This window comes from Rhinopithecus bieti, unplaced genomic scaffold (genome assembly GCF_001698545.2).
Source record: "Rhinopithecus bieti isolate Rb0 unplaced genomic scaffold, ASM169854v2 scaffold_13313, whole genome shotgun sequence".
Classification (NCBI taxonomy): domain Eukaryota; kingdom Metazoa; phylum Chordata; class Mammalia; order Primates; family Cercopithecidae; genus Rhinopithecus; species Rhinopithecus bieti.
The window spans coordinates 484921-498239 of NW_016807444.1; the positions used below are offsets into that span (position 1 = coordinate 484921).

The 13319-nt window shown below is 33.1% G+C and overlaps 1 protein-coding gene across 1 annotated transcript in view; it reads right to left on the reverse strand.

Annotated features, from left to right (window-relative positions):
• Positions 1-13319, reverse strand: part of LOC108535757 (CUB and sushi domain-containing protein 3-like) — a 460532-nt gene that overhangs the window by 308185 nt on the left and 139028 nt on the right. The window contains exon 2 of the mRNA XM_017882026.1: positions 6790-7012. Within this exon, the coding sequence (XP_017737515.1) occupies positions 6790-7012 (223 nt within the window). The remainder of the gene's footprint in view (positions 1-6789; positions 7013-13319) is intronic.

Below are 13319 nucleotides of genomic sequence, written 5' to 3' on the forward strand. Positions count from 1 at the left end.
ACCCATCAACTCGTCAGCACCCATCAATTCGTCATTTATATCAGGTATAACTCCCAATGCAATCCCTCCCCCCTTCCCCCTCCCCATGATAGGCCCCGATGTGTGATGTTCCCCTTCCCGAGTCCAAGTGATCTCATTGTTCAGTTCCCACCTATGAGTGAGAACATGCGGTGTTTGGTTTTCTGTTCTTGTGATAGTTTGCTAAGAATGATGGTTTCCAGCTGCATCCATGTCCCTACAAAGGACGCAAACTCATCCTTTTTTATGGCTGCATAGTATTCCATGGTGTATATGTGCCACATTTTCTTAATCCAGTCTGTCACAGATGGACATTTGGGTTGATTCCAAGTCTTTGCTATTGTGAATAGTGCCGCAATAAACATACGTGTGCATGTGTCTTTGTAGTAGAATAATTTATAATCCTTTGGGTATATACCCAGTAGTGGGATGGCTGGGTCATATGGTACATCTAGTTCTAGATCCTTGAGGAATTGCCATACTGTTTTCCATAATGGTTGAACTAGTTTACTTTATTCTAAGTTCCGTTTCATACTTAGGGAGTTTATTCTCAACATATTACAAAATTTTGCTATTTGCAATATAATATATTTTGTGATTTTTCTTAATGATGACTGATGAGATACTGACATGTACCAACACATTAAATTTTATTTTTAGTTCTATAAAACTCAAGTAAATCGTGTGTGTGTGTGTGTGTGTGTGTGTGTATTTTTTTTTCTTTTTCTTTTTTTTTTTTTTTGGAGGCAGAGTCTCGCTCTGTCGCCCAGGCTGGAGTGCAGTGGCGCAATTTGGCTCACTGTAAGTTCCGCTTCCCGGGTTCACGCCATTCTCCTGCCTTGGCCTCTCGAGTAGCTGGGACTTCAGGCGCCCTCCACCACGCCTGGCTAATTTTTTGTATTTTTAGTAGAGACGGGGTTTCACCGTGTTAGTCAGGATGGTCTCGATCTCCTGACCTCGTGATCCATCCGCCTGGACCTCCCAAAGGGCTGGGATTACAGGCATGAGCCACCGCGCCCAGCCCATTTAAGCTTTTTTATGTATATAGTCATAATACCTGTAATGAATTATAATTTGGTATATTGTTCAATATTTATAACTCATATTTCTGTATCTGTATTGTTTTATTTTGATAATTTATACTTTTTAGTTAATGATGTGATAGCTCATACTTCCTTTCCTTGTCTTTTATTTTAATGACATAGAAGTTATAATTACTGTTTTCAACCTTGTATAAGTGAAATTTACCACATGTAGACCCTCTTTAAGGAGCAGTTAAGGATAGTCACAAAGTTTACATATGCATCTGAATTTAGTTTAAGAAATTAAGAGAGAGTCTTTATCAACCACCATATTAAAATCAGCTTTCAATTTCTTTTTGGCAGGTTTTTTTTTTTTTTTTTTTTTCTTTCTGTCTTTTATTTTGTTTTTAGAGACAGGGTCTGGCTCTGTCACCCAGACTGGAGTGCAGTGGTGCAGTCTCAGTTCACTGCAACCTCTGCCTCCTGGGTTCAAGCGATCCTCCCACCTCAGACTCCAGAGTAGCTGGGATTATAAGCAGAGGCCACCACACCCAGCTACTTTTTCTGTATTTTTTGTAGAGATGAGGTTTCACCATGTTGCCCAGGCTGGTCTCAAACTCCCAAGTTCAAGCCATCTGCCTCCCAAAGTTTTTTTCTTATTTTTAATGATTTTATTTTAATTTCAACTTTTATTTTGGATTCAGAGAGTATACATGCAGGTCCATTACATAAGTATAGTGCATGATACCAAATCCTAGGAGGTGAATGATCCTATTACCCAGATATGAGCATAGTACACAAGTTTTTCAGCCCTTGCTTCCTTCACTCCCTCCCCACACTATTAGTCACCAGTGCCTATTGCTGCCATCTTTATGTCCATGAGTACCCAATGTTTAGCTCCCACTGATAAGTGAGAATATGTGGTATTACTTTATTATATCTGCCTTCACCTGAAGATTTTGTGTTATGTTAACACGTACACTTATATTTGTTTTTATCTTTACCTATTCTTTTAAAGATTTCTAATCCATGGACATTTATATAACTCAGGAAAGTAAAGTTTATGTTGTAGTCGTTACTACACCTTGACTATGACATTGTGAAAATTACTTCCTCTTTTTAAATCACAACTTTAGAAATAAGTTATTTAGAAATAACATTTATTTATCTATCACATTATGCAAAAATTAAGCTTTGGATATTGCGATAGATTTTGTCAGTTACCTGGCCCTCAGCCTTCACCATGCTGTTTTCCACAATTGAGGTCGAAAATGAAAGCTGTTTTTCTAGAATACTTTTGACCAAGGAATGGTGATGTCAGGCTGTTCTGGCCAATGATATAGGAGAAGAATCCTTCTAAGGACTTTTGGGAGAGCTTTTGATTTACTGACAAGTTTCTTAATCACAAGCTTCTTCTTATATAAGAAAAACAAATCAATTTTTTGTTTAAGCTACAGTGAGTCAGGATTTCTATTACAGCCAAACATCCAAAATGATAGGCCATATCAAAGTAGCAATGAGGAGACCATAGTAACATGTCAGGAGACACACTAAATAAAAGCTTTTGTAGTCAAGTCTTTTAAAAAATAACTACACTACTACATTGCTATTTAGAAATAATCATTCTCTTCCACTTTGAGAAAAGATTATCATTCTATAACATTTCATATGTATTAAAGTTGTACATGTTGAAAATTAGGAAAAGAATTTAAAATGAGTGTTTATAAAAGATCCAGCTTGTGGACTTTTAACAGTAAAAGAAATGTAATGAATCTTTAAATAAATGGACAATGTATATTATTATATAAAAATTTTAAAATTCTTCACTTATTTGTGCAGGAAAAAACAGCTAAGACTTAACAGGCAACCAACAAGCTGAGAAATATTTTTGTCACAAAAAAGGGACACATTTACATGTTTTAGAATAAATGAATTATATAAATCATCAAGAAAACTACTGATACACAGACAAAAAAAAAAAAACACAAATTTGCAGTAAAAAATAAGAGTGGTTATCAAACAAGAGAACGTGTTAGATATCTGTAAAAATCAGATATATGTAAATAATCAAATTAAGGATAAAAGATGTAAGCCTGGTAAGACTGTGAGGTAATGAATTATAGTTCTCTAGTAGTAATAATATTCATTGATATAAAATTCTGGAAAGCATATTAGCAATATAAATAATATTATTTGCTTCTAACCTAGTCATCCTGTTTCTACCAAGAACTAATCTAAAACATAGAAAATGTATATTCATAATGATGATAATATGTGAATTAATTAAAAAAACAGAATGATAATTACATAAATTATATCCACATTAAATATTTGAATAAATTAATGCTTATATAAAATGATTACATATAGTTAACAAATTCAATAAATTGATGTTTACAAAGATTTTAATCACACATTAAACATGTATATTATAATGTAGAGAGATTACTAAGGACATGCAATGTCATATATAGAGTGATCCTGGGTGAATATATCTGTCTCTACTTCATTAAATAATAGGTGATTTTTTTACTTCTTGGTATAACTTAATTATTGGGAAAATGTAATATTTGTAAATAAACAAAGCTTAGAATAACCTTTATGCATCAAGTCCAGCAACATTGCCTTAAATGCATCAGCATTTGTTCTAAGATAATGTTATAACTAAGAAAGAAATTCTCTAACAGTGCTTTACCAATATCAATTCTCATTTAATAAAAAATAACTAAGAGAAAAACAAGCAATATCATTAATAATTGGAGGCTTATAGTTTTTAAAACATGAAATTCTGATTATGAATCCCAACATGTCTATTTAGACAAGGAAGAATGACAAGAACCACAAACCATTTTTTTCTACATTATTGAAAGACAAGTGTAGGAAGTCATTTTTTAAAAATCTATTGGAGCTCAGGAAAAGTAAAAAAAAAAATAAGTATCAATTTCTGGAAGAAAGAGAACAGCAAACACACCATAAGGGCATGCATTAAGTGAGAATATGATCCAATATGAGAGAAACAAAACCCGAGAAGACAGTGACTCAAACAGCCAGACGCAAACATGAATCAAACTCTGCCAGCAGCAGTTTCGACTTTTAATCAAACAGCAGATTTTGTATATAAACACAGTCTGGAAGGGGCTGTAGGTTACATACTAATTTTTTTCCTTCCAGTCTTGCTAACTAAAGTCAGCTATAACATTAGCTACAGTACTTCTTTAAGCGCAAAAACCAATAGATGCGTTAAACATTTACAGTGAGCAAAACATTAGACTCTAAAGACTACATTATAACATAGACTACATGTTAGAATATAGTCTTGTCATTTTGCTTGTATAAATAGAGTACATGTTTGAATACAGTCTGTAAAATAAATAGCAAAAATAAATTTGGAGCTTACCTTTGAGTTTATATTCGTATATATTATATCTGTTTGAAAATATGCCTTGTATTATTATTTCTCTTACTAAATTTTATCCAATACTGCTGAGAAAAAATAGATTTTTATTTATATATTAATACATAAACCTTGGAGATTATGTATAACTACATAAAACTATATATATTGAAGACCTTCAGATCTAAATTGAAACAAATCTGAATTACAATGATAGTTCTGCCTTTTGCCATTTTCAACAATTTTACTCTGGCAAGCCTCATTTTATCAGTTGTAAAATGATGCTGATGATAATAATAGTAATTATTTTACTTTGTCTGAATAGAGGAGAAGTTAAATACCATAATGAAGACAAAATACTTGGTACAGAGACAGGTGTAGAGGAATCATTCAATAAATGCTAAGGGTTAGAGTCATTGAGCTTTCATTATATTGTATTCTCCATAAACTCTCTGTAAATTAAGGGCTATTGTTCCCAATTTACAGATTAGGAAAGAAAGAATGAGAACAATAAATTTATTTTCCTAATTTCACAGTCTTTTAACTTCCCAGAGGCCACAGTTGTTTAAAAAAGAGGGGAAGAGGTAAAATAAAAATGTGTTTTCTCATTTTCAAGGTGATCTAGAGAGAATAGGTACATGTACAAGCAATACTATCAGGGAATTGATACTTTGAAACTACCAGGTAACAGTAAAATAAGTATTTTTATATATTTAGGAAAATTATATCCCACACATTGTCAGTGTAAAAAATTGTACTTCTACTTATAGATATTATTTGGATTTAACAAAAGACAACCAGCTTTTAATGACAGTGGCAATGATGATCAAATAGCAGTCAGACGTGCACACCATAATATGTATTTATAAAATAGATAATTATTGTATGAGTTTAACAATGTAAAAGGAAAAAGAAATCAAATTTACTCAGTAAATAAGTATACAGGAAGAAAAGAAAGAAAGAACAGTAGAATCTTAGCTGCAATCAATCTAGTAATCTTGTTTTCGCACAACAAAGTTTGTGAAACAACTCGGGCATTTTTAAGTGTCATGTGACTGGAAGCAGTTCGATGTGCTCTAATAGGATTTTACAGCCATGCAGCAGGTTCATACACATTTTCTCATAATACCTGCAGAAGAGTATAATGAGATGGATAGACTTGGCCTTATTACCATGTCTCAGTTTAAAGAGACGTGGTGTGGATTGCTCAAATAACTGGTGAGCAACAAACCTAACACCCTAATGTAATAAATCTCATCTCCAGATCCACCATTTTCCCCACTATATTATGTTTTCACTGCCAAAATTTGAGGAAAATAAACACTAATTTTTTACCTAAAATTGAAAAAATACAAATGCAAAGGAGTATGGAAGACTGATGAAACTGTAAAAAGTCAGCACTGATAATCTGCTTCTTGTACATTAGGAAGGCAAGAACATGTTGTCAACTATTAGAAAGTAACAGCATCACAGAATCATAACTCAAATATAGCCAAGTATGGAAAGAGTCTTTAATTCCTACATGTTATCTTCTCAGAATATTTTAAATTACAAGTTTAAAAAAGCTGACGGCACTTAAAGTATACAAACACTGGCATAAATCTAGGACTAAATAAAATGTGCAATGCCTGGAATGTTGAATTTTTTAGTTGAATTATAGTTGATTTACAGTTAAAATAAGTTTTGGTAAGACTTCCAAAACACTTCTAATTTTACGTAACTTATTCGCCAAGAGGAAATTCTGAAGAACCAGAACTACCTTAAAATAGTCAGGGTGTTAGTTAATTTTACATCTGTTTTATTACTGAGCTTCAAAAAAAATACTTTTATTTGCAGAGGCAAAATATAAATGTCCCCGTTTTGACATGAAAGAATGTACTTTTCAAATATTTAGATTTTATAAATTACAAACATTATCAGAAATTAATTTATTCTACTATCCATGAATGCTGATTTTAAAGTGTTTTTGCATAGTGTTGTATATTAAAATTGGAAACATTATCACTGAAATATACCCTATATCGTATGTTTTACTTTATCAAAAGTTACATCCATAATGAATGAAATCTTGAGAGAATCATTTTTAACAACAAAATACTTTTAGCCACTATAAAGAGATCACTACTCAATATACATTCACCTTTGTGAGACTTGGTATTAATGTACTAGCAGTATGATGCCAGAGATACCAAGCTAATTTGTTCATGGGATGATATACTTCCAAATACATAATAATTAGTTGGTGAATACAACTTTATTATAATTGCATCACAAATGTTAAGCATCTTTTGTAAAATAGACTACTTTTACTCAGAAAATATTTTCTCTCCAGTCTTCCATTCAAAATACACTAACCTTGTCCTAAAGTTTGTAGGATGAGGATGTCCATCATATAATGATAAGTAGTCGTATTCTTCTTCTAGAGCAAATGACTGAAAAACAATTTGTATTCTATTTCGTTCTTCTGCTATTATTACCCAAGTACAGTTTGCACCATTTGGATATCCATATGGAAAACCAGGGCTTTCTATAGTGCCATTAAGTCCTTTTAAAGTTCCACCACACGTATAAATAAATCCTGCAACAAAAGACAAACAAACATACATTAATATTATATAAATCAAGAATAATCCAGAAGATAATATTATTTTAAAAGTCTATTGTGTTTCCAAGACCAAAGTTAACAGTAATTTTATAAATGGCAGTTTAAGAGCTGGACACTATATACAAATACATATGTAATATATAATAAACAAAATAATAGAAGATTTATCATTTATAATATATACTGAGATAAATCATTGTAAATCAGTTGATGAAATAAAATTATCCACATACATCTAAATCATTATCCATTACAGGTTCCTACAGACAAACACAATCCTAAAACACAGTATCTTTCCTCAAAGAGTTTTAAATCTCACTGTGGAAGCTCATAAACAACATTGACATTTTAAAGATCTTTGTATGCATTTTGGGTCCCAAAGAATTAACTACATTTTTTCTTGGCAACACATGCTAGTTTTTTTGACATATTCACATCTGTACCCTGTAACTCACATGTTTTAGGAAAATCTGTCTCACCCTGATTATAGAAGAGGAATTTTTTAAGCCTATGAAATGGCTCTACCTTTCATTAAAATATTTAGTTCATGATGAACAGAATCCTAAGTTAATCACATCAGAGTGAATCCGAAGGTCAGGACAGAAATAAGTTAAATAAATGGATCCTGGACAACTGATAGCACCCATCTTAAGAACTTTTGTATTTGTTCCGTGGTAAGTCTAAGTTACTGAGAGCATGAGTCCTGGAAATACCTAGAAAACTTACTGTATTTTTTCAGCAATTTGTCTCTTCAAATATATATATATATATATTATCTATCTATCTATCTATCTATCTATCTATCTATCTATCTATTTATCTATCTATATTTGAGACAGAATCTTGCTCTGTCGCCCAGGCTGGAGTGGAGTGGACAGATCTTGGCTCACTGAGACCTCTGCCTCCAGGGTTCAAGTGATTCTCCAGCCTCAACCTCCCAAGTAGCTAGAATTACAGACATGCACCACCACGCCCGGCTAATTTTTGTATTTGTAGTTGAGACAGGGTTTCACCATGTTGACCAGGCTGTTCTCGAATTCCTGAACTCAAGTGATCCGCCCGCCTCGGTTTCCCGAAGTGCTGAGATTACAGGCATGAGCCACTGCGCCTGACCTCTTCAAATATATAATATTCTGTAGCATATTGTGTAATGTCAAAATCTAAGATTAATACAACAGTAAGAGAAGATGGTCCCAGTCTTTATGTAGACTACATGCTAATAAAGTTTGCATTTAGAGATAGTTAAACAGGATCAGAAGTTCTCATGAGAACCTCTTCACCCAGATGATATTATCTTCATCTGTGAGTCCTACAGGAAGCCGAAGTGCCAGAAAGCTGTAAATCAGAGATGATAAGCTACTTTGAGGGAAAGAACTCCATACTACCCAAAGTATCTATGTTTGGAACTAGGCATAGAAATGCAGGAAATTTAGGGCTTCTTTCTTTGGGAAAAAATGATTATATTTTATGTAAGTATGGATACTTTTTAAAGTAACAGGACTGATGAATAGAAGTCCTCAGAAGCCAGAGTTGTAGATTGTGGCAGATAGTGGCTGATTTGGGATGCTGCATTTATTCCACGTTCTTTTCACAATAGCACCTTGTTTTTGCCAGGGGAGCCATTTCTCTACTAAACAGTAATATGCCTTTTTTTTTTTTTTTTTTTTTTTAGATGGAGTCTTGCTCTGTCGCCTAGGCTGGACTACAGTGGCATGATCTCGTCTCACTGCAACCTCTACCTCCTGGGTTCAAGTGGCCAAAACAGCTATATACTTTGGAGCAGCTGACTCTGCTGACTCCAGTGATGAGAAATGTGGCTCAGGGCTAGGCTGACCAATATAATCCTATCCTCTGAGCAAAATTTAGTACAGGGATCTTTTCCTACATCTTACCATATGGCAAAGTCTTAAGCCTGGGATATTCAGTATGTTTATGTGATATAAAGCATAGTTCTTGTTATCATTTTGTCTCTTTGTAAATTGACCAAGAAGTTGGATCAGGTAGAAGAGGTTTTAAAAAAAAATCAATATTTGTGTATATTCAGATAATTTTGCTCATGCACCAAAAGTCAAATAGGGCATTTTATGATTTTCAAAAATAAATAAATAACTAAAAGGTCTCTTTTTAAATTGCTTCTTGCAGAGCAATTACTTTGAAGCCTTAGGTTAATTAGCTATCACCCATTTCTATTAGTTTTCTGCCTGAACAGCTTCCAATTTGAACTTCATAACTAAAGGCAAGCATGAGTCCCTTCAGCTACCATCTGATCTATGGGCTGTTTTATATACTCTCAAGCCCCATAACCCTGATAGTTTTAAAAAAGGACATATGTCTTAAAATAACATGCTCAGCTTTGTCCACTCATTCTTCAAGGGCCTGCTGATTCATGCATTTCAAGTACTTTTATTTTTAAACAAATTAGGAATTACACCTATATTTAAACTTCCTTATCTGTATTATTCTTTTTATTTTTGTTTCTGTTTATCACGAAGTTAGATTAAACATAGCATTATTCTCTATAATAAAGTACATTTTTTTCCAAAAGGAGGTTTACATTTTCACTTTAAAATTTGAAAATCAGAAGTAAACATGATAAAGCAAAATATCTTCCCTCATTCTTTTATGCTTCACAGGGCTGGTCATTTTTAACAGTGCAGTGTTTATCTTACTAGGCCTTTCCTAGGCACAAGCAGATATGCATTTATATTATTTTTCAAATGATGTCAGTCATATTATGCATATTTTTCTGAATTGTTATATCTATTTTAAAAAATCACTGGCATTATTCTGGGTACAAATGTAGACTTCTACTACATTCTTCTTTGAAAGACTGTATAGCTACACAGCATATAGTATGCCTATAGTATAATTTATTTTACCATTCTCCTAATGATAACTTCATTTTTATGGTTACAAAGGTCTAATGAACAACTTTGTAAAAACAGTTTTGTACACATATCCTTGTACAAAGTATATATCCTTTGTGCACAAAAGGCATATATCCTTGTGCACTTGATTGATACCTCCCGAGGTGGAATCCCAGAAATGGGGTTGCTGAAAATTTATATAGATACAGTGAAACCATACTTAATACATATGAAAATTTATGTTTCTAGCACCATTGTATGAAGTGTTTTTCAACCTCAACCCTAATTCTGTCAACACTAGATATTTTTGAATGGCAAATTTTGTTTTCATTTTGCTTTTAAGAAATTTTATCATGTTTATTTGAAGTTTACAACTTGATGCTGTGGAATACATACAGAGAGTAAAGTGGTTACCATCATGAAATACATTAATGTAGCAATCATGTCACATAGTTACTATTTTGTGTGACAAGAGCAGCTAAAATATACTTATTTAACAAAAATTCTTACTACAATACAGTTTCATTAACTTTAGTCCTAATGTTGCACATTAGGCCTCTAAACTTTTTCATCTTACATATCAGCTATATGACCTACAGCTCCCCACCTTCTCTTCCCCTTACTCCTGCTCATCCATGGAAATCACTGTTTCATCGCCTATCTGAGTGTACTAAGATTTTTTTTTTTTTCTTTGAGATGGAGTTTTGCTCTTGTTGCCCAGGCTGGAGTGCAATGGTGCAATCTCGGCTCACCACAACCTCCGTCTCCCAGGTTCAAGCAATTCTCCTGCTTCAGCCTCCCTAGTAGCTGGGATTACAGGCATGTGCCACCACACGCAGCTAATTTTGTATTTTTAGTAGAGAATGGGTTTTTCCATGTTGGTCAGACTGGTTCGAACTCCTGACCTCAGGTGATCCACCCGCTTGCAGTATTTTTATTTTTGTGTCTGGCTTATTTCACTTTACATAATGTCCTCTAAGTCCATCCAGGTTGTAGCACATGGTGGGATTTCCCTTTTTAAGGCTGAATAAGATTTGTGTGTGTGTGTGTGTGTGTGTGTGTGTGTGTGTGTGTGTGTGTAAAATATATTCCATTGTGTATATATAAAAGGGATATATATCCCCTTTTAAGGCTGAATAGGATTTCATTTTGTGTGTGTGTATGTATATACACATATTTCATTTTCTTTATCAATTGATCTCTCAACGTATATCTAGGTTATTTCCACATTTTGACTATTGTGAATAATGCTGCAAAAAACTTGGGAGTGCAGATATTTTTACAAGGTGGTTATTGTATCTCATTTTGGTATATACCTGGAAGAGGAGTTGCTGTGTCATATAGTGATTCTATTAATATAATATGTTTAATTTCTTTAGGAACCTCCATACTGTTTTTCCATAGGCTGTGCTAATCTACATTCCCACCAATAGTGTACTGGGGTTTCCTTTTCTCCACATCCCTGATAACACTTGTTATTTCTTGTCTTTTTGATAATAATCACACTTACAGGCATAAGGCAATATCTTATAGTGGTTTAAATTTGCATTTCTCGAAAGATTAATGATGGTGAGCATCTCTTCATATACCTTTTTGCCATTTTTATATCTTCTTTAGAGAAATGTCTGTTTGGGTCTTTTGCCCATTTTTAAAATCAGGTTACTGTTTTTTCTGCTATTGAGTTATAAGAATTCTTTATAATTCTGGATATATTAACTCCTTAACAAAAATGTAGTTTGAAAATATTTTTTCATAGTCCATAAGTTGCCTATTATTTTGTTGATTGTTTCCTTTATCGTTCTGAATGTTTTTAGCTTAATGTTGTTCTGTTGATTTACTTTTGCTTTTGTAGCTTGAGCTTTTTGGAGCGATATCAAAATTAATTGTCAAAGCCAATGTCAAGAGGCTAAAACGCAAATTTTGCAAGGCAAAAAAAAGTTATGATACTATTTTCTTTTGCATTTCTCTGATAATTATTAAGTAGTTACTCTTGTAATTGCTATTGTAATTTCTCTGATTACTGTTAAGATTACTATTGTGATTCACTTAGAATCTATATTTGTCTTTGTAAATACATTTCTAAATGAAACAACTTTGGTTATTCTTGTTCATTGTCCTCATAAATTCACAATTCCTTATTGTTCTTTATAGTACATGAGGAACATCACTTCCTTTTTCTCTTGTCTCCTCTGATAATTGTTTTCCTATATTCATTCATCTATCATCACATATTTCATGCCTTAAGGGTAAAATGATACAAAGAACAGTTTCCCAGCTCGTCTTCTGGGAGCTGACAATCTAAAACATGAGATAGCTGGACATTTAGGCCATTGCTATGAAATACAGAAAGTATTATGATTCGTGTGTGCAAACTTTGCTATGAGAACACATAGAAACAAAACTAAATCTAGATAAGTCAGTATGTAGTATATGGAAAACTGCCCTCAAAAACTGGCTTTGCAACTTTTCATAGATTCATGTTTTACAATTTCTAAATGTCTTATGTTTTTCAGACCTTATCCTTTAATGTGCACTTAAAATTAAACAGTTTATTTACACTTGAAAAGTAACTAAATTTTACGTGACTTGTGTCTCATTGTCATCAAGAGTTTGATTAACAATATTGATTTCAAAAAACATCAGGCCCATGTTTCACCTTTACTACTCAGCAAGAAATAATGCAATGACTATATGTATAGTAGTAGTTTAATGATGTTTTAATTTTTTGAGCGTGCTAAGGTTTCTGACAAGCAACATTCACACCTGTGTTTACTTTTTCCAGTCATCTTCACAAAACACTGCAATTGAGCTTCTGTGACCAATTATGTTGACATGACTCTTGCAAAAATTACTCATGACCTTTCCATTTTCAAAATCACTTCTTTTTTGAAAAAAATGTTTTTGTCATCTTTGTGCATTTGTTATGGCTAATTGTTGTTATTTCTTGGAAATCTTTTCGTATTGTTTCCATATTATGTCCTGCTTTCCTAATCTCATGAACTTCTCCTAAAACCACTCCTTTACTAGATTTCTGTCTTCATCTGTCTTCTCTACTTTGCAGGCTTCTTGGCAACCACAGACATAGCTGTAAGCAATACTGGTGACCATAAAAGAGGCATATCTTCATTTATCTATTTCCATCCCTTTGCTATATATCTCTGTGTAGATGTAGCGTACTATGTAGAAACTAGTCATCCGTGTCCTCTGGGATTCTTTGCTTATCCTCAAATCTCGTTAGTTCATTCTATCAACTGTCTCTTAAATCTATCTCTAGCCCCCTCTTTGTTTTTCTATTCTAAATCCTGTGGATTTGATTTAATTCTTCCTCATCTCCTGCATCCTATCCTATTTTAAGAGCAATGAATCTATCCTGCTAGACTTCTTGTATTTGCCCATCTATTCAGGTCCCCACG